Source organism: Euprymna scolopes, chromosome 13 (genome assembly GCF_053919585.1).
Source record: "Euprymna scolopes isolate OS-2025 chromosome 13, ASM5391958v1, whole genome shotgun sequence".
Taxonomy (NCBI): domain Eukaryota; kingdom Metazoa; phylum Mollusca; class Cephalopoda; order Sepiida; family Sepiolidae; genus Euprymna; species Euprymna scolopes.
The window spans coordinates 51,287,459-51,311,330 of NC_136494.1; the positions used below are offsets into that span (position 1 = coordinate 51,287,459).

The window sequence follows — 23,872 nt, forward strand, 5'->3', positions numbered from 1 at the left end:
CCTTATACATACTGGAGGGCGGGTACACCGGTCCCGATGGTGTCCGTATCTCTGGCAATTGTAACACCTGAGTAGGTTTGGCATGTAGTGTTCGACATTTATCATTTCATACCCTATTTTAATTTTGTTTGGGATTTGATGAGTATTGAATGTTAAAATGTAAGTATTTGTTTTTATTATTTCGCCAAGTTTATTAATTTGAACTCTTTTAACGTCAGTGACATTTTGTTTTTGTAGGTTAGTCTGAATTTCTTCCAAAGGGCACAATGATAATTCAGTACTCCTGATTACACCTTTGCTGATGTTCAGAGATTTGTGAGGGTAAATTTTAACTTTTTGATTGTTAAAACGTCTCCATTTGGAAATTTCAACAGCGTATTTTTGGTTTTCTACTTCAAGAAGTAATGTACCATTATTTTGTTTTTTTACCATTTTAGGTTTGATGCTAGTCAGAATCTTTTCAATTTTGAATGTAGATATTTTGGTTATTGGTTCCCCTTCAGTTACTTCTATAACTATGAAGCGGGGAACATTATGTTTTTTTTGATGAAGCTCTGTTTCAGAGTCAGAACTACTGACATCAGATACTTCAGTGTGGTTTCTTTTTTGAGGCTTTCTGGTTTCCATTAATATATTTGGTTTGTTTCATTTTTCCTACTCCCCACCCACCTCGGAGTTCTATATGGGAAGTGTTGGGGGTGGGGGTGATACCCATTCGTCCCAACCCAACAGGGATACAGGAAAAGTGTACTCATCTTGCTGGTGGATTCAAGCACCTGTGGTCTTCAATTTCTTTCCTCATTTTCAGTAAGAATTTTAGTTTTTCAGTCGTGTTTAGTCCATTATTCAGCAAGTTGATTGACCCTTCAGCCACCGCTTACTAAATCAGTTTATTGTATACTGTGGGAAGTGCGAACATATTTTCTTGTTATGTCTGTCTGATTTAGGGCTAGGCATGAACAGCCGATTGATTGGATCAGGCCTATCCAACCGCCCGTCTTAGCTTAAGTAAGGGCCAAAGAGGTGTGTTGCATCTCATGTCCTTAAAATACCCTGGACATGATCTGCTCAACCACCAGGATTCCGTTCGTAAGCCTTACGGGATGCCATCCACGGTCAACAGGTGGTCCCATTGAGGGAATTTTACCCTCTGCAGGGGGGCATTCGGCGTATTCTAATACCCCACCGACAGGGCTAGTATGTCAGATGGCTATTACCGAAAATCAAGAGAAATAATTAGTGAATTTTTAGAATGAAGGGTTGAGGGGAGAAGGGTGAAAGAGAAGGGCACAGGTAGCCCCATTGAGGGACTTCTACTCTCTGCAGGGGGGGTAGGCGGCATATTCTGATGCCCTGTCGACAGGGTCAAGTGGAATCTGATCAGATTTTGAAGAACAATTTTTTAATAGAATATATTTGGGTTTTTTTTTTTTGGTTTCTATTTAACCTATAGTTGGAACCCTAACAGGTACTACCACTCCGGGTCAGAGTGGACCTGGGAGCAATGGCAAGTAAAGGGTGGCTCCACGCTTCCCAAAGTCTGCAAACTGGGGCCTCACCATCAGATATAGTTTAAGGTCATATCTAGGACCGGGAAGTAGGGAAGGAAAAAGAAAGGAGGGGGAAAGGGGAAGGGGCTGTTGTTTTTGTTTTTATAGAACATAATTAAGTTTTACAAAAGAGAATAGAAAACAAAAACAGAAATCGATGTAGGCAGCCTGATCTGGTAGCACCAGTCTATTAGATTATTTTCTGTCACTCAAAACAAATCTTAAGAAATTCCATCTTTACCTTTTTTTTTTAAATTTATTTTTCTTGAATCCAGTAGTCCATATTTTGTATTTCAGGAAGTATATCATCATGTTGTCATATATTCTTATTAGTTTTAATCTTCATTTTTTATTGTTCAAAATTATGGAAAGTTTAAAATAGCCTGTTATCTATAATATAAAAAAAGCCAAACGTCTGTGTGTATGTATGTATGTTTGTTTGTAACGCTAAAACTTTTGAAAGACGGAACCAAACTTGACAAATTTGGTATCATATCGAAGCCCCATCACCCGGATGACAAATATCGAAATTTCACGTCAAACGGACCACTAGAAGTTGGTCAACTGATCAGTTATCTTCTAGGGGGGCCCCAAAAAACCTGTCATTATCTATATATATAAAAGACAAATGTTTGTTTGTAACGCTAAAACTTGAGATGAAAGATTCCTCTCCCCTAAGAATAAAACATATGTTCAATATCTGCTTTTGTTTTTTCATTGTTTATACGGTCCCGAGCAACGCCGGGTAGCCCTGCTAGTCTATAATATAAATCTCGCCTGTCTGTTTAAATATATGTATGCATGTATGTCTGCCTAAAACGTTCGACAGAGGTGACAGATTTTCACAGGATTGGTATCGTTTTGAAGCTCGACCCTTCAAACAACAAATATCAAAAAATTGGCTAAAAACATTAATTCCCTCAACTGGGTACTTTTCTACAGGGTAGGGTCACTTTTTTCACCCATATTTTAGAAAGTCATCCCCTCTTTTCGATTGATTAGCCTTTATTTAAACATTTGCCACTTCTGGTTTAGTGATGGACGCAACGGCAAAGACATCATTTTTTTTTTTTTTTAAATGTTCTTTTCCTTCTTCGTGGTATGAGTTCGAGCCTGCCTGCCTACTACCACATTTTTTTTTTTTTTTTTGCTCAACACACACCTCCAAACACCCGGGCAATGCCGGGTACCCATGCTAGTTTAAATGAAAATATTATGGCAGTTGGTCAAAACGATTTCTTAACATAATTTCAGAAATAACTCAGTCTTTTTGCATCAGTGATTTGAAGTGGAATTCCTCATATGATAAAAATTCCATCAACACATGTCTGCACAAAATTACTGAATCCTTCTATTCTGCATATAAATTTGTTTGAACAGTAATGCATTCAAGCAAAACAGGAAAAGTTGGTAAAAATAATAGGTTTCAATTGAATTTGTAAGGACCAATAAAACTGGTAAAAATGTATGGTTATTTATCTAAAGGAACATTGTTCTATTTCATAAATTAGTCATGTTTATCATTTGTATGCATTGAAGAAACTGATATGTTACTTTAGTTATCATCACCCAAACATTTTGTGGTTAATCTCACCTTTTTTTAACAAATAAGTGAGAAGTTCTAACTATTATAAACACAAGGCGGTATTAAAATAACTAGCCTGATAAGCATTATTTCTCTTCTACTGATGTATTGAATGTATTTAAAAATAGATTGAAACAAAGGATTATCATTATGCGGAAGGCGTATGGGAATATTAAAGTCCCTTCCAGTCAATACAATTTTGGATTCTATGTATTTCTTGCCTAGTGATATATTTTTCAGCAACTAACTTTCAACAAATTGATCATGATATCAAAACTATGTTTGCTTTTACCTTTCAATTGTTAAGCTATCCACTTGTTCTTTTAAATAGAAATTTTGGTTCTCCATTTCTTTGCTTAGTTTCATGGATTCTTCTAAATTGATTTCTTTTTCTTTTAAATCTTCAGTGGTTTTTGATAAATGGTTTTCAGCATTCAACAGCTAGAAATACACAAGAAAAGATTTAAGAATATAGAAAATAGCAATGCAAAATGAGAAGCTTATGAAAAAAAACAGAAAAATGTGATAAACATCAGAAACCAAATGGTTTTCCTAGAAAGTCTTAAATGTTTAATATTTAAAGAAAATAAAATAAATTCACACAAATCAAATCAAAATCTAAAATAGTCAATGGTCTATATCATTTATGATTTAAAAATTGTTAATAAACTGAGATTTTTCTAAAAATTCCTTTATGTAATTAACTTTCTTAAAAATGTAGTTAACAACAAAGTTTACTAATTGAATTAAAGAAATACACACTTTGCAAATGTAGGTCATAAAAACACATGAGCAAAGAGATTTATAGGTCAAAATAGAAAAAAATATTCTGAGAATGACATGACATAGTTTATAAAATCGTTATGTATAAATAAGGCAAAAACTTACTAAGTGCTTGATTTTGGCTAATTCTTGTGTTGCTAAACCTTGAAATTCATCATTTTCTTCTTCCTGTTTGTAAAATTTTAACCGGAGTTTTTCAGCTTCTTCGAGTCTGTTTTGAAGCTCAACCTTTTCCTAAGAAATTAGAAAGTAATGATTAAATTAATCCCTGCAAGGATTAGAAAGAAATGTTAAATAATCTATACATATATAAAGTTGAGTTATTTGTTGTACTGACATTGATATTAAAAGCCCACTTTTCTATTTCAAAAGTGATCACAACTTCTTTATATACTTAGTTATGAATATACCAACGATTTTAAAAATGTAAAAACAAGCTTTTGTTAATTTACAGATCGCTTTTCTGTTTTCTTATTGGATGTTTTGTTTCATTTAACTAAGTCATATTTTTTAAAAACGTTTGAAATCAGTACTATATATTGGGTACAATATAATAATCAATAGAGAATTGGCTCTATAATAATAAATATGAAATCTGCATATTTTAAAATATCATGCTTAAACATATTTTATGACCAGGCAGTAAGAAGTAAAAATGTTTAGAAACTTTTTTCATTGGAAATTTTGATTTAAAGTTTTATTGTGAGAATAAAAGCTTTTACGTAGTCAATCTGTACTAGCGGGACCTGTGGAAATTCCATACGCGACTCATTCATATGTAATATATTGATGTTGACATTCTGTAGATGTTCAGTGTAAATGGAGACACTCTTATATTATTGTAGCTCTTTTGTTAAAACTGCAAAAGTATTTATTTAAGCTAACATGAATGCCCGGCAAAGCCCGATCATAAAGTATGCTTAGATATGATATTTTAATTCTTGAAGACTTTGTGTTATGTAATAGGTCAAACACAAGCAAGTGTCGATCTATCTATTTAGTTATCTATTTCTGTACCTATCCAACCCGGTCTATCTATTTTACTGGAGAGATGGACGGGAGATGAATATGAAGAATATTTATAAAATCTGTCAAAATAGGGTAATAATATTATAGATGAAGTTTACTGGAAGATTTGGTCAGCTGTTCAGATCTATGTGTGAGTCATATGATCAGGTTAGCTGGAGATCATTGTGAGTTGGAATTATGACGTTGAACAAAGCAGACGGTTTAACAGATCGCCCCCCCCTCTCAATGAATGGTCCTGAGAAAAGAAAAATTATTAGAAACTAGATATAAAGATGAAAGAAGATAAGAAAAAATAGACATATTAAAATTATATATAGATAGATCTATATGCTAAAATAAGAAAAAACAATAGACACGAAAACATACATTAAAAAAACAGAAGAATAGTATGTTATAAAAAAATGTTAACTGTGTAGAAAAAAAGATAGAACGATAGACATAAAAATAGAAAAATTGTTGATTTAGAATATATATTATTATAGAGCTGATGTCCTATCGATTTTTATAAAGTTGCAATTTCGAAAATAAAAAAAAATATATCCATATGATTTGGGTGCATTAGCTTGAAACAAAAAAAATATATATATAACTTGAGTTCCTTCAGCCATAATTGAAACCAAAACTTATGAAGAATTCTTGGTAAAATTATTTATGACAAGAAATGGAAGTACATAACAATTAAATGACCCGGATGTATGTGTGACACAGAAAATAACACACATGCTATCGTATTAATATATAGATTCCTCTTTTTAAATGTGATATTGGTCAGATCTCTTTCATAATGTGAAATGTCAACTACTTTGAAGAAATCCCAGGGATCCAATCTAGCAAATAAGGACAATTATAGAAAAAATTGTATTTTCAATACAATTTGCAGTGCATGGATTGTCTTCCCTTTAACACATTTTATATATTTGTTCTAGTGAGCCTAAAGACACACATTCATAGTGCACATGTGAATGTTGACAAAAACAGATAAAAAGTTTTCAGCGTGATATTTTGTCTTCTCTTCATGATGTGTTACAACTACAGAAATGAGACTGACACGTTTTACTTATTACTTCATTTATTAGCATTGCTAATATTATTTAATAGTAATAATTACTACTATTATTATTATTACATTATTCTTGTTTAAACATTTAACCAGTTTTGATTAATAATTCTTTTGTTCACTTCACAATCTCTTAGTCATTTATAATTCATTGTTGATGATCTATAACAACCAATCTTAAAACTATTTGATCAATGTATCTACTTAGAAACAACTGACAAAGCGAGTAAATGGTTACTTTTTATACAACAGATTATCTAAAGATGTGTAAAGTTGTTGGAAGTGGGTGTGATGAGTCGTTTGCTCGAGACTGGAGTTAGTCATTTTGTAGAGGTGACCATATCTGGATCTATCTGACTAACATTCGTCTATAATAATATTAACCTATTAGCATTACAAGTTGATTTTTTCTTTTTAGATAATTGTTATTTTATCAACTTGCATGAAAAGAGCTATGTAAAAGATGCTTAAAACCGTTTGAATTATGCAAATACCATCAGTAGTTCAAAAGTTATGAGAATTTTAAGTGCCAAAATTTAGGCTTTTCCGTGGACATTTTTTTTTTTAGAAAAAGTGGGCTAAATTACAGATCTCAACATTTCAAGAAATTCGGTAATTTCGCCACCATTTATTTATTTTTCAAGCTATTCTCATGAAACTTGGCAGTAAAATTGTGTGTCTTCTGATTATGCAGTCAAATCTGATGTATCTCTTTACCATAAGCCATGAATTATAAATTCAGATGTACAAATTTCAATTTTTTTTAAAACTGGCACATGGTATTATACAGTGGGTGTCTATTTAATCTTGGGTGTAGCCATTGAATGTCTAAAGAGCATTCATGGCCGGTATTAACTACTCCCCTCAAAGAAAAAAAAAATTGAGTAGATATGAATTAATCTCAGAGATAAATCAAAGAAAATTTTTCATATAGATTTTAGATTTCTGTAAAAAATGGAAATTCCCATAGTCGACCAGAACTTATGCATTTTGGGACCAGTCCAATTTTCAATTTTGTAAATCCTCTCTATATGGCCCAAAATATACCCCTATTTTCTGAGATGCAACTATAAATCATACTCTACATGAATCCTCAATGTAACTTTCACAGTACAGGGTGACCCCCCCAAAAAACGGGCCCCAACTCTAATGTGGTCAATCCTTATCCAAACTTTTTTACAGGTTTGCAGTTGATTTGGTAAGATTTTTGTGTTGATTTTTCTCTGTTTGAAAAGTCAGTCGTCAAATTTTGCCATAGTTTTATGTAGTTCTTTAGTAAAATTTTGTGTGTGTGTTTCTGGATTTTCCGAATCTATCATTAGGTGTGGCAATAACATTTTTGCACCTGTGACTGCATAGAAGGGGAAAAATTAGAGCAGTTGGGCATACTTCGAATTCCCAAAAGAACAATTGGTAGGGCTAAAATCCAAGATTCTTTTCGGGCCATTATAGCTGCTTTGATAGTTCTGTGAGCTCTTTCTATAAGTCCGTTGCATTGTGGATGATACGATGTTGTTTTTAGCCTATAGAATCCGATAATTTTTGATAAATCCATGAATAATTCACTTTCAAATTATGTATCTCTGTCTGTTATGACATGAAGTGGGACACCAAAGCGAGTAATCCACGTATTTACAAAAGCTTCTGTAACAGTTTGTGCTGTAATATCTGCTATGGGTTGCGCTTCTATCCATCGACTGGCTCGATCTATGCATGTTAAAATATATCGACATGGATTGATGTAAGGATTGTTTGAACATTTTGCTGGTGGTAGAGGTCCAATTATGCCGATCTTGACGATGGTATTTCCAACGTTTGTACTGGCGATTTTGTGTGTCTATATATTTTCGCCTGTTGGCAAGCTGTGCATGATGCACATAATTCTTTGATGGTTTTATGTTAGGCCAGTAAAACCTAGCCTTAATCATTTTTATAGACGATTTTATACCTGGGTGGGACACTAAATGCAAACTATCGAAGATGGATTTCCGTAGTGTGAATGGTACAAAAGGTCTGGGGTATGACGTTGATATATCACACAACACGAATTGATCTTTTCCTGATATTGTATATTTTTTTAATTCTGGGAAGGACTGTATTTCAGTATCTGCTGTTATGGCGTCTGCAAGTATGGGAGGTCATACATGTCGATCTGTACAGCAAGCGTTGGGCATGATAGACAATCTGCTACAACATTTTGATCACCCTTCACATGGGCAATATCTGAGATTAATTCTGTGATTATGGCTAGTTGCCTTTATTGCCTATCCGATTTTGCTGGTTCTAAACTGTGAAATGCTCCGCATATTGGCTTGTGGTCTGTTAGAAGTAGTACTTTGCGACTTTCAATGAGGTGGCGAAAATGTAATACAGCCAAATAAGCTGCTAAAAGTCCACGGTCGAAAGTAGAATATCTTTCTGTGTTGCTGTCAGTTTCTTTGAGAAAAATCCTATTGGTATAGGGCTTCCATTCACGACTTGATGTAAGGCAGCACCTACTGCATATTTGCTGCTGTCCATAACAAGTTGATACTGTGTGCAGCTTGGTTGAGGATGGGGTAATTCCATTAGCTTACCCAATATTTTAGTCATGGTAGAGAAGGATTCTTTTTCTAATGTATTCAAGGTGATTAATCCTTTTGGTGTTAGTCGCATTCTCTCAGATAAAGGAAAAACTAACTTTGCAAATGCTGATATTAATTTTCTGTAAAATCCTACCATACCAAGAAATCTGCGTAGGCTTTTAGCATCTTTAGGGCACGGAAAGGATTCTATTTCTTTTACTTTATTTGCAGTTGGTGTAATTCCCTTTGAGTTAATTTTAAAGCCTAAGAAGTCAAGGGCAGTTACGTTGAAAATCGATTTGGAGAGTGATATTTTGAGATTGTTTTCTTGAAAGATGTGGAAAACTCTGTCGATATCTTTTTTATGGGATTGTTCTGTCATTGCTGAAAATGAGTATATCATCGATATATATGAAGACACAGTCGATATCTTGAAAGATTCTGTCCATATATCTCTGAAAGGTAGCCAAAAAATTCTTTAATCCAAATGGCATGAATTCATATTGATATAGTCCCATTGGCGAAATAACTGCAGTTTTTGGAATATCATCTGGGTGCATTTTAATTTGATGATGGGCTGAAATTAAATCAATTTTTGAAAATCGTTGTTTATCAGCGAGTTTAGTAGTAAAGGAATTAATATTAGGGATGGGGTATCTATCACTTTTAGTGATACTATTAAAGGCGCGGTAGTCTCCACAGCAGCGATATCCTCCACTCTGTTTAGGTACTAGATGTAGTAGGCTTGACCATTCGCTGTCTGAAGGGGTTATTGCTCCTTCATTTATTAGTCTCTTAAATTCTTCTTTTGTAGCAGTCAGCTTTTCAGCAGACAGTTGTCTGGATTTAGCAAAAACTGGTGAGTGACTACCTGTGTTTAAAATTATGAAAAATGATTGTCGAAACTAACATATCCAAGAATTATGAAACATGATTAATGTGATTTCACACATTAGTGTGTTTGTAAAAAAATAATAAGCCCAGACAATATTTCAAAGTTATTATTTTATTAAGGAGGAGGCGATACTGTGGGTATAAATTATGAAAAATGATTGTCGAAATTGGTAACATACCCAAAAATGATGAAATGGAGGTTAATTGATTAGTGTTTGTAATGAAATAATCAGCCCAGCAAATGTATCAAAGTTATTATTTTAGTAAGGTTGGGCGACAACGTTGGTTTAAATTATAAAAAAATATTGTCGAAATTAGTAACATATCATAGAATTATGAAAAATGATAAAATGTGATTTGATTGATGTGTGTGTTTGTAATGAAATAATCAGCCTAGACAATATATCAAAGTTATTATTTTAGTAAGGTGTACAATATGGTGAGTTTAAATGATGAAAAATTGTCAAAATTAGTACCATATCCAAGAATTATTAAAAATGATGAAATGTGAGTTGATAGTTGTGTTTTTTTATAAAATAATCAGCCAATACAATATATCAAATTTAATATTTTAGTAAAGGGAGAGGCGATAATGTGAGGTGAAATTATGAAAAATTATTGTCGAACATAGTAACATATTCAATAATTATGAAAAATGATAAAATGCGAGTTAATTGACCGGTGTGTTTTGTAATGAAATAATCAAAGTTATTATTTTAGTAAGGGGGCGATACAGTTTTAATAAAAAAGTAGAATAATATGATTGTGCCTTCATTCATGCTGAACAGAACGTTCACAGCATGCCCAGCAACAATATATTACATATGAAAAATGCTGCAGTGGAATTTCCACAGGTCCCGCTAGTTATTATTATTATTATTATTATTTAGATATCCTCAGTTAAAAAAAAAATGGGTTTCGAAAAAAATGAGTTAAAAATAAATTCAAGTTTCATGATATCTTTTTTATTTAATTGTTAGGTGAAAGTACAGAATAGTTAACAAAAAAACACCCTTCCTTCCCTATGTTAAGAATGGGTTTCTAAATAATAACATTATTATTTCAGCATGGTAGCATAAGTGCCCAAGTACTTATTATTTGTTATATATTTGTTTTTTTTTACCACTAAAAAACACAATTCTACCTTAAGTACAAATAAGAAGTTAAACGCATGTAGTTAGTACATTTTGTTGTTTTTTTTTAACGCTTTTATTGCATGTGTACTAAAAGCGTTAAAAACAACAAAATAGTATTGTTTGGAAATCAAATTTGAAAAACTTGAAAATAATTCTTTTAAATTGACAAACTCAAAATAAAAAATGACTAGTCTAGTAACACAGTTTTCTATTTTTAAGAGAATACTTTAGTCTGCTCAGCGCATGACACGCTTAGCGACCGTTTTTCTGTAAGCGGATTTAATTTCTATAAAAGATAACATTTTAAAGAAATTTCTGCACAATTAATAATTATTAAATATTTGCATATTCTACATGAAAATGGATGATATATACTGATTCCTTTTATCAACTTTGCTTGATTGTGTAGTCATAAAAATATAAATAAAAGTCTAGTATATGTTTATATAGCCTGTAAAATTTCAGTCATATCCAATCAAATTTAACCCCACGCATATGTATCCAAACGTAAAAAAATGTAAACATTGAAAACGTATAAAATGTAAACATTGAAAATCTTTCCCTTTTTGTTGTCGTCATTTTTTACATTTTTAACTTGAAGCATAAAGCATTGAACGCATAAAAGAAAAAGAAATTAACATCATTGGAATGCTTATTTTATTCTCTTTCTATCAATATAATTCTTTTAAAAATTGACCCACAAATAAAAAAGATATGACTTGTTGAAGCACATTAGGTATGTAATATTGCCGATGTCCACGAAAATACAGCATACGCTTGTAATGCTACTTACCTAGCTTGAAATAAAGAAGAAAATGGTCACCAGAGTTCCTTATAAAAATATCAACATCTTCTCTACAATTAAATCAATAAACAGAACAAAACCATAGGAATATAAGACAAGAAAAGTTGGTTCGGCTTGATTGAGTTTTGCAGTTCTATCTCATTCTGCAGCTTCTTGGCAAGGTACAAGATGACGTTTTTAGTGTCTTTTCATGAACTGAATTATAGTTTAGCACCAAGTGTCTGAGCAAAAATGACTGAAAAGCTGAGCATACACAAGTGTTTCGATTTTTCAATATGTCTGTTTTAGCCAATCAAACTGCAACTAATGACTATGCAGGAAATTGTGTGTAAATAAAAAAAAAAGAAAGATTTTCCTCATATAACTGAAATAGATGTAAAAAAAAATTAAATAAAATTATATGAAGCTGTACAATATATAGTCTTTTAGATCAAGATGTATATTCTTCTGAAACCATAATAATGATGTTGGTATAAAGAGTATTTCTTAGTATTACTAAAAAATACTCTTTATACCAACATCAAAAGCATAAAAATAAACTCCAGAAATTTGTAATTTATAATGTCAATTGATAACCGCATTAACTTTTAATTTCCAATAATTATTAATACTATTATTAAATCATAAACTCCTTCTGTTGCTAGCATTTATAACACCAGATTATTTTAAACAGAAAAAAAGCAAAATGCAATCAAGAAAAAATTGATAAATACAATACCTGGACACTTTCTGCCAAAGTCTTTGTATGTTGGTTATCAAGTTCCTGAATTTGTTGAGACAAATCTGGAATTAAAGATGCATAAACATCTACAATTTCCAAAATAAATAATGGGAGATTCAAAGTTATCATTTATGAAAAACATGGAGATTCCAGAAGAAAATAAAACCAAATCTACTGAAAATGAAGATGAATAGAAAATTCCATTCCATTATGAATTGCTGAATTTGTAGATATCCACAAGTTATTTAGTTATGGTCATAAAAACTAATATTTGTTTATGAAATCTTAGATACATAGTGAAAAGGTGTGATGCAAGCCATGCATTTAGAATGCTCATGTGAATATATAGCAACATATAGAAATCCACTAGAGGTTTGCAATAACAACTGAAAAAACAAAAAGCGATTTTTCCAACTGCATTGACTGCAAAAGCTATGATATGATTTGTAAAAAGTCTAGAGAAGTTGTCATCAAATAATATTACTCTTAATTTAATATTTTCAGTTATATCATTACTGTAATAAACTCTTAAAATAATCAAGTATTAGACAAGAATTGTGACTTTTAACAATCTATACAATATGACTTAATTACAAAGATACAAGCAGCAAAGCGAGAAAGAGAAAAAGCTAACTCTTTCAGAAAACCTCGATTTTCTACATCTAACATGAGAATATTCTTCAGTAATGAACTGCCCCTTCTTACAAACATTGCTGCTTTTTCTTAACTTCTCCATTATGTTGAAAACTTTTTTATTAGCAATTTATTCAACATAGTTATTTCACGCTCTCTTTAAAAAATGGACAAAATTTGTGAACAGATATTTGAAACTCTTCAATAAGGCTGAAAAGGATTGGCGGCACTGGTTTGTTAAGTTTGAGAACTTTCTGCAAAGTTCAGAAAAATATTTTTCAATGTTTCTGAACCTTATCGATCCTTTAGTTTATGAGCTAATCTGTGACTGTTTCTACTATATGAGAGCCATCAGTTAACTCCAGTGTTTACATAAAAGCCTAAGAACAAAATCTATGCCAAGCATACTAGCAACTTACTGGTAAAAACTAGTTTTTCTTGCTTTTTTTTAGGAGTCAGGGTCCTTTTCTGAATAAGGAAAGTTTAAATTTTGTACAAAAAAGAAAAACTAAACATGGAAATTAAAATCATTGCAGGATTAAAAAAATTGTGACTGTTTTTTAAACAATAAAATGATTTAACTGGTCAGGGGATTTGCATGTCAGATCAATGCAAAGTTTCATTTACTTATGTATCTGTAATATGTTTAGTATAGCTGGCTGTTAAAATTCTCGATTTGGATTCTAATGTCTCAGAATTTGGAGTGGATGCCAATCTTATTTCAAAATAGTCTGGTAAAAAATCAGCAGAGGCAAGATACTCAGAGTGATACTGTGATTTCCTCGTTTTGAAGACAAATATGTGCATCACATTCTAAGTTCTGTCATCTCTATAAAGGGGTTGTACTTTGATAATCTGACAAGTTGCTTCAGAGAACCTTTCCCGGTGTTGATAGTCATGTTAGAATGGAATAGCTACTCGAGGGTTGATGAGGACAATTGAATATCTGTTCTTGGGGGTAGTATTTGTAGTTGTTGAAAGCAGTGTGCATATTGAATGTTAAGCATCTATCAAAACATTTACTCCTTGATTTAAAAGTAGTCATATTTTGAGTGTTAGGATTATTGCTTTCCATTTCATTATACCTTTCGCACTGGCCATCTCCTTGATGATTATAGGAGGGGTGCACTAACTTGAAATTCTATACTATGTAATAAGGTTTTCACGTGAAATTAAAACCTTTGTATGAATGTGCATATATTGACATACAATGGTACACCCACATCATGAAACAAGAGTCAGCAGAATAACCTTCCTCATGAAACTGGCCAAACATTTTGAACAACACTATCTTAAAAATGTGATAGACAAGTCTGAGACAGAAATAGATAAAGAGTTGTAAAAATATGCCAAGAACTTCCATTGCAAAAAACTTGAAGAATAGGTCAGTCAACAGCATGTCAAGTATTTTCAGGGTGAATTCACTCAGGATTATATAGATAAGGAAGATTCTATAGACTGGCTAAAAAGAGGATCACTCCACTAAAATCAGGAGAGGATTATAATGACTGCCCAAGATCAAGGCTTGATGATCAATGTTTTCAAGAAGATGAGTGGTCTCAGCAATGACAACAAAACAAGAGAATGTGAGCCACCTGACATGCAGTTGTAAAATTCTGCTGAGGGACAGCTACTATACGATGCGACACAACGGAGTGTGTAAATATCTCCATTGGATGATCTGTAAAAAGTTGAATATCGAACGCAGCAGCAAATCCTGGGAACATATACCAAAAGGAACAGCTGGAAAGAAGTCATACACTATCCACTATGACTATACAATTCTACAGCCATGTAACTAGAAAATGGAGCTATTAAACCCGACATAATGATATGGAACAAAAAGGAGAAAGAAGCAACTTTAGTAATGATGCTGCGATAAACACAGTTGAGAAGGAAAAGATAATGAAATAAAATTATGTATGACATGAAAAGAAACTGGAATCTTAGGATAATCTCCATCATTCTATTATTATAGGAGCAATTGATAAATATACTCAGTAACCCAAGTGAAAGAGAGATTAAACAATTGCACTTAAAAGGACGGTTAGCATTTTAAAAAGATCTCTTGGTTGGAATGTATGAGATAGGAAATGAATGTCTGGCAGAATGTCTCTTCTCAAGCTAGAATCAAATGTAAGAAAATTAAAAGAACAAACGTGATAAACTTGCAGTCAGAGTTAACAAATTTGCATATTTCAATGTATACCTCTATTAATAGATTCAGGGTTTTCATTAATCTCTATCTTTACTATTATATAAAAGGAACTGTGTGTGTGTGTGTGTGTGTGTGTGTAAGCTCATTGCCGATGGACTCGAAAATGGCTGGGCCAATTTTTATAAAATTTCAAACAGAGGTACTTTATGTGCCTGGCAGTGTTCTTAGATGGAGTTTGTATTGGAATGTCTTCGATAAGTATTGATAATCAAAATAATCCAATGAAAAAAGAACAGGCGATTTAGACCAAAGTTAACACAACCTAACATCACAAGTGCATTTGAGAAGTTTTATTACCATACAAGCAGAAAAGTCCAACATATAAAATCAACAGGTTTTTTGATATGACAATTGCACTATGATACTTGACTTTTTCATTTTAACTTAAATTCAAACCATCATCACTGCACAAGCAATAAGGCTAGGCATAGAAAATTAACAGTAGGTTCTTTGATATAATAGGGGCGCGTTAAAAATGAATATTTCTTTTTAGAGCACAATTGAAGCATGATTCTTGTTTTGCATTTTAAACTTTAATTCAAAAAATTATATATAAAAATAATTTTAAAAAATCAACAGTATATAACCATTATATATAAAAATAATTTTATAAAATCAACAGTATATAACCATTATATATAAAAATAATTTTATAAAATCAACAGTATATAACCATTATATATAAAAATAATTTTATAAAATCAACAGTATATAACCATTATATATAAAATAATTTTATAAAATCAACAGTATATAACCATTATATATAAAAATAATTTTATAAAATCAACAGTATATAACCATTATATATAAAAATAATTTTATAAAATCAACAGTATATAACCATTATATATAAAAATAATTTTATAAAATCAACAGTATATAACCATTATATATAAAAATAATTTTATAAAATCAACAGTATATAACCATTATATATATAATAATTTTATAAAATCAACAGTATATAACCATTATATATAAAAATAATTTTATAAAATCAACAGTATATAACCATTATATATAAAAATAATTTTATAAAATCAACAGTATATAACCATTATATATAAAATAATTTTATAAAATCAACAGTATATAACCATTATATATAAAAATAATTTTATAAAATCAACAGTATATAACCATTATATATAAAAATAATTTTATAAAATCAACAGTATATAACCATTATATATAAAATAATTTTATAAAATCAACAGTATATAACCATTATATATAAAAATAATTTTATAAAATCAACAGTATATAACCATTATATATAAAAATAATTTTATAAAATCAACAGTATATAACCATTATATATAAAATAATTTTATAAAATCAACAGTATATAACCATTATATATAAAAATAATTTTATAAAATCAACAGTATATAACCATTATATATAAAATAATTTTATAAAATCAACAGTATATAACCATTATATATAAAATAATTTTATAAAATCAACAGTATATAACCATTATATATAAAATAATTTTATAAAATCAACAGTATATAACCATTATATATAAAAATAATTTTATAAAATCAACAGTATATAACCATTATATATAAATATAATTTTATAAAATCAACAGTATATAACCATTATATATAAAAATAATTTTATAAAATCAACAGTATATAACCATTATATATAAAATAATTTTATAAAATCAACAGTATATAACCATTATATATAAAAATAATTTTATAAAATCAACAGTATATAACCATTATATATAAAAATAATTTTATAAAATCAACAGTATACAACCATTATATATAAAATAATTTTATAAAATCAACAGTATATAACCATTATATATAAAAATAATTTTATAAAATCAACAGTATATAACCATTATATATAAAAATAATTTTATAAAATCAACAGTATATAACCATTATATATAAAATAATTTTATAAAATCAACAGTATATAACCATTATATATAAAAATAATTTTATAAAATCAACAGTATATAACCATTATATATAAAATAATTTTATAAAATCAACAGTATATAACCATTATATATAAAATAATTTTATAAAATCAACAGTATATAACCATTATATATAAAAATAATTTTATAAAATCAACAGTATATAACCATTATATATAAAAATAATTTTATAAAATCAACAGTATATAACCATTATATATAAAAATAATTTTATAAAATCAACAGTATATAACCATTATATATAAAATAATTTTATAAAATCAACAGTATATAACCATTATATATAAAAATAATTTTATAAAATCAACAGTATATAACTATTATATATAAAAATAATTTTATAAAATTAACAGTATATAACCATTATATATAAAAATAATTTTATAAAATTAACAGTATATAACCATTATATATAAAAATAATTTTATAAAATCAACAGTATATAACCATTATATATAAAAATAATTTTATAAAATCAACAGTATATAACCATTATATATAAAAATAATTTTATAAAATCAACAGTATATAACCATTATATATAAAATAATTTTATAAAATCAACAGTATATAACCATTATATATAAAAATAATTTTATAAAATCAACAGTATATAACCATTATATATAAAAATAATTTTATAAAATCAACAGTATATAACCATTATATATAAAATAATTTTATAAAATCAACAGTATATAACCATTATATATAAAAATAATTTTATAAAATCAACAGTATATAACCATTATATATAAAAATAATTTTATAAAATCAACAGTATATAACCATTATATATAAAAATAATTTTATAAAATCAACAGTATATAACCATTATATATAAAAATAATTTTATAAAATCAACAGTATATAATCATTATATATAAAAATAATTTTATAAAATCAACAGTATATAACCATTATATATAAAAATAATTTTATAAAATCAACAGTATATAACCATTATATATAAAAATAATTTTATAAAATCAACAGTATATAACCATTATATATAAAAATAATTTTATAAAATCAACAGTATATAACCATTATATATAAAAATAATTTTATAAAATCAACAGTATATAATCATTATATATAAAAATAATTTTATAAAATCAACAGTATATAACCATTATATATAAAAATAATTTTATAAAATCAACAGTATATAACCATTATATATAAAAATAATTTTATAAAATCAACAGTATATAACCATTATATATAAAAATAATTTTATAAAATTAACAGTATATAACCATTATATATAAAAATAATTTTATAAAATCAACAGTATATAATCATTATATATAAAAATAATTTTATAAAATCAACAGTATATAACCATTATATATAAAAATAATTTTATAAAATCAACAGTATATAACCATTATATATGAAAATAATTTTATAAAATCAACAGTATATAACCATTATATATAAAAATAATTTTATAAAATCAACAGTATATAACCATTATATATAAAAATAATTTTATAAAATCAACAGTATATAATCATTATATATAAAAATAATTTTATAAAATCAACAGTATATAACCATTATATATAAAAATAATTTTATAAAATCAACAGTATATAACCATTATATATAAAAATAATTTTATAAAATCAACAGTATATAACCATTATATATAAAATAATTTTATAAAATCAACAGTATATAACCATTATATATAAAATAATTTTATAAAAGCAACAGTATATAACCATTATATATAAAAATAATTTTATAAAATCAACAGTATATAACCATTATATATAAAAATAATTTTATAAAATCAACAGTATATAACCATTATATATAAAAATCATTTTATAAAAGCAACAGTATATAACCATTATATATTAAATAATTTTATAAAATCAACAGTATATAACCATTATATATGAAAATAATTTTATAAAATCAACAGTATATAACCATTATATATAAAAATAATTTTATAAAATCAACAGTATATAACCATTATATATAAAAATAATTTTATAAAATCAACAGTATATAACCATTATATATAAAAATAATTTTATAAAATCAACAGTATATAACCATTATATATAAAAATAATTTTATAAAATCAACAGTATATAACTATTATATATAAAAATAATTTTATAAAATCAACAGTATATAACCAGTATATATAAAATAATTTTATAAAATCAACAGTATATAACCATTATATATAAAAATAATTTTATAAAATCAACAGTATATAACCATTATATATTAAATAATTTTATAAAATCAACAGTATATAACCAGTATATATAAAATAATTTTATAAAATCAACAGTATATAACCATTATATATAAAAATAATTTTATAAAATCAACAGTATATAACCATTATATATAAAAATCATTTTATAAAAGCAACAGTATATAACCATTATATATTAAATAATTTTATAAAATCAACAGTATATAACCATTATATATGAAAATAATTTTATAAAATCAACAGTATATAACCATTATATATAAAAATAATTTTATAAAATCAACAGTATATAACCATTATATATAAAAATAATTTTATAAAATCAACAGTATATAACCATTATATATAAAAATAATTTTATAAAATCAACAGTATATAACCATTATATATAAAAATAATTTTATAAAATCAACAGTATATAACTATTATATATAAAAATAATTTTATAAAATCAACAGTATATAACCAGTATATATAAAATAATTTTATAAAATCAACAGTATATAACCATTATATATAAAAATAATTTTATAAAATCAACAGTATATAACCATTATATATTAAATAATTTTATAAAATCAACAGTATATAACCAGTATATATAAAATAATTTTATAAAATCAACAGTATATAACCATTATATATAAAAATAATTTTATAAAATCAACAGTATATAACCAGTATATATAAAATAATTTTATAAAATCAACAGTATATAACCATTATATATAAAAATAATTTTATAAAAGCAACAGTATATAACCATTATATATTAAATAATTTTATAAAATCAACAGTATATAACCATTATATATGAAAATAATTTTATAAAATCAACAGTATATAACCATTATATATAAAAATAATTTTATAAAATCAACAGTATATAACCATTATATATAAAAATAATTTTATAAAATCAACAGTATATAACCATTATATATAAAAATAATTTTATAAAATCAACAGTATATAACCATTATATATAAAAATAATTTTATAAAATCAACAGTATATAACTATTATATATAAAAATAATTTTATAAAATCAACAGTATATAACCAGTATATATAAAATAATTTTATAAAATCAACAGTATATAACCATTATATATAAAATAATTTTATAAAAGCAACAGTATATAACCATTATATATAAAATAATTTTATAAAATCAACAGTATATAACCATTATATATAAAATAATTTTATAAAATCAACAGTATATAACCATTATATATAAAAATAATTTTATAAAATCAACAGTATATAACCATTATATATAAAAATAATTTTATAAAATCAACAGTATATAACTATTATATATAAAAATAATTTTATAAAATTAACAGTATATAACCATTATATATAAAAATAATTTTATAAAATTAACAGTATATAACCATTATATATAAAAATAATTTTATAAAATCAACAGTATATAACCATTATATATAAAAATAATTTTATAAAATCAACAGTATATAACTATTATATATAAAAATAATTTTATAAAAGCAACAGTATATAACCATTATATATAAAAATAATTTTATAAAAGCAACAGTATATAACCATTATATATAAAAATAATTTTATAAAATCAACAGTATATAACCATTATATATAAAAATAATTTTATAAAAGCAACAGTATATAACCATTATATATAAAAATAATTTTATAAAATCAACAGTATATAACCATTATATATAAAAATAATTTTATAAAATCAACAGTATATAACCATTATATATAAAAATAATTTTATAAAATCAACAGTATATAACCATTATATATAAAAATATTTTTATAAAATCAACAGTAAGTTCTCTACACTGTGTTTTGGACTAAGTCAGTGCGGGAGGCATGTGAAGCTCCCTCCCGCTGCACCATGACGGGTCTCCAACTAGAGTAGGCAATCAGCAGAATTGATTGAAAGGTGGACGATTTCACCAATTTTAATGACAATAAAAATATGGAAGTGAAACATTATGTCTCCCTGCTAGTTGTATTTAAAGAACACTTTAAAGAAAAATTATAAATATTTATGCCATTTGACTTATTCCTCTTAATTTCATTTAATGAATTTTTATAAGCCTCTCATCACTATTTTACGATATTGTATCTCATTAGGAACAATATGTTCATATTTTAAATCACATGCTTGATAAGATGCTTGATCAGTGAAAATACTTGGAGAACTTCAAATACAATGATCAGTCGTAATAAAATAACTGATTCTTAAACTTTATATCAGCTAAGGAAAGCAAAACATCAAAAGTAATGGAAGGAAATACTGTAGAAAAGTTTTTTAATGTATTAATGATATTAAGGTTATATTTGTACAGACGTTGACATTTTGACAGACATTTTTGTTTCAGAATTTTTTTTTTAGATAAAGATTAATTATTTGAATTACTGTTCTCATCTTCACAATATTTCATTCATGGGCATATGGCGCAGGGGGTAAAGGTGCTTTTTAACAGTCAGTTCTAAGTAATAGTCTTTTGGTGGTTTAAAGTTCAATCCTTAGTATAGTCAATAATAACTTAGCACCTCTACTTGGTAATAACTGAGGAAAAAAAGCTGCAGATTTAATAAAGGGTCCAGTTCAAAATTCTGTATAGGTTCTAAAGTTCAACAAAGATTGTTAAGCTTGAAAAGAAGATAGTAATCCGAATTGATTTTCTTTAATCACATTTTTATATTTGATATTGATATGTAGCATAAATTATTTTTTACAACACTGTAAAATAGCATCAATATTTTCTTTGCAATCTAATCAAAAAGATGAATAACTTAAAAGTTGAGAATCTATGTTAGTCCAAAAAAAAGCAATAATCATTATTAATGCATTTTATTTATAATTCACTTTGACATCTTTTCCCAGTATTCTCACGCTTAGCATTTAAATACTTATCTCATTCAGATTAGTTTTGATAATCTCACTCCAAACAATTAAGTTAGTGACTTTTATGAACAGTTGTACCAACCATCTGGAGTTTCTTCCACAGCAGCTTCAACTTTTTCAACAGCTTTTTTTTTATCTTTAATATCTGAAAAATGAGCAGGTGAATTTTGAAGAGTGTTCAATAGTAATGGGTTTGTGTACGTACAAGCCAAGAGGGTTGATTAGTAATGATTACTTGTGTCAAGTGACACTGAAGTTAAAACCATTTGACAAAGGAAAGTCACCCAAATTTTTAAATAAACGAGAAATTAGAAGGATGTTTGCATTGTTCTAATAAAATACAGACATTTTTGAATTTCAACTTTATTTTTTGCAAATAAAGAAAAATTTGAAAAGTACCATTTTTAATATTCAAATATAATTCCAATTAAAAATGATTCTAGTTGTATGATTAGCAAATGTCATATAATGATTGCCTTATTTAAAAATAATGAATTCCAAGTGCTTTAGTATGTTAATACCTGTATGTTAACAGTTAGCAAAGACAAGCATAAGATATTGATAAAATAGAAATATGATCATGAAATAGGGCAGGAAAGGGAGGGGGGAGCAATAGCCCATGATTAAAAATTGAAAGCTCAACATTAATTTCTGGCCAAACATAAATTTAATACAATCAAAGTTCAGAAAAACACAAAAATATTAAATCTTGTTGGAGCTGTTTTTTCCTAATATGTGGAGTTTCAGATCACATAACGATGGAGCAGTTAATCATTGGTTGATTTAATGATGTTGTCATCCATATAAAAAGAATAACTCAGAAGTTCATTTCCTTTTTTTTTTCTTTCCAGTTCAGCCATCAAGCTGGCAACATGCTTGCCAAATCCCTGCTTTTTTTTTTTTTTTTGCTTTTTTGGTTTGATCCTCAAAGCAACAAGAATATCACAAAACCTTTACATGTGTGCACAAAAGAAATCCTGTTATTTTTTTATTTTTAGTTATGTTTGATATAAGAACAATTAAAAAACCAATAATTCTTGTAGATGTAACATGAAAAGTTAATCAGTCTGTCTAAATTTCTGAAAAGAAAACTTATATTAATTTGCTGACGAAGATAAGTACCATCATAATTTAAGAGGATGCTACATTTTCTCTGCAGTGCCGACTGAATAAGATTGATCAAGAGTAAAATTTAGATTTAAATGTAAAACCTAAGAAAATTAATTCAAGATACAATATGCAACCCGAGAAAAAGGTCATTTTGCTATTTTAATTTTTAGTTGATTTATAAACAGACAATAATCTTGAGTCATGGCATTGGTTAGAAATCAATTCTAAAGAAAAAAGATGTGAGAAAGCAAGAGTAATCACTCTTTTTGTATTTTGTATCATCTTTATTATTCACAAAAAAATGATAAGTCAAAATTCTACATGTCTCCAATCATTAATAGGCAGTGGATAACTCTCAAATAAAATAAGAATACAAACTGAATGTTGCTTAGAATAGAAAGTAAAGAATGTATGTACTATTATTTTTCTTATGACTATATAAATATGATATATCATAGTTATATACATATGGAATCATCATGCTGCTCTTTAGAGATCAATTTAAATATATTTCAGTAAACAGTTTAAATTAATGATTACTTAGCAAAATTGTAAATATATTTAGAATTTTACATATACATTTTTAATTGAAGATTATATTTCTAAAGTTGGTTATATTTACCCACCTTTCTTTTGTAAAGTAAAAA

General features: G+C 27.1%; 1 protein-coding gene across 7 annotated transcripts in view; it reads right to left on the bottom strand.

The window, feature by feature from the left end:
* The window catches only part of LOC145292018 (golgin subfamily A member 1-like), a 250,205-nt gene that overhangs the window by 125,596 nt on the left and 100,737 nt on the right, over positions 1-23,872 (bottom strand). For 4 of the 7 annotated variants that reach the window (XM_080138015.1, XM_080138022.1, XM_080138018.1 and 1 more), the window contains exons 5-8: positions 22,198-22,260; positions 12,122-12,186; positions 4,024-4,152; positions 3,428-3,576 (exon numbers count right to left, since the gene is read on the bottom strand). In XM_080138015.1, coding sequence (XP_079994141.1) covers positions 3,428-3,576; positions 4,024-4,152; positions 12,122-12,186; positions 22,198-22,260 — 406 coding nt within the window. The remainder of the gene's footprint in view (positions 1-3,427; positions 3,577-4,023; positions 4,153-12,121; positions 12,187-22,197; positions 22,261-23,872) is intronic. The other 3 variants (XM_080138020.1, XM_080138021.1, XM_080138017.1) reach the window with 1 other exon arrangement.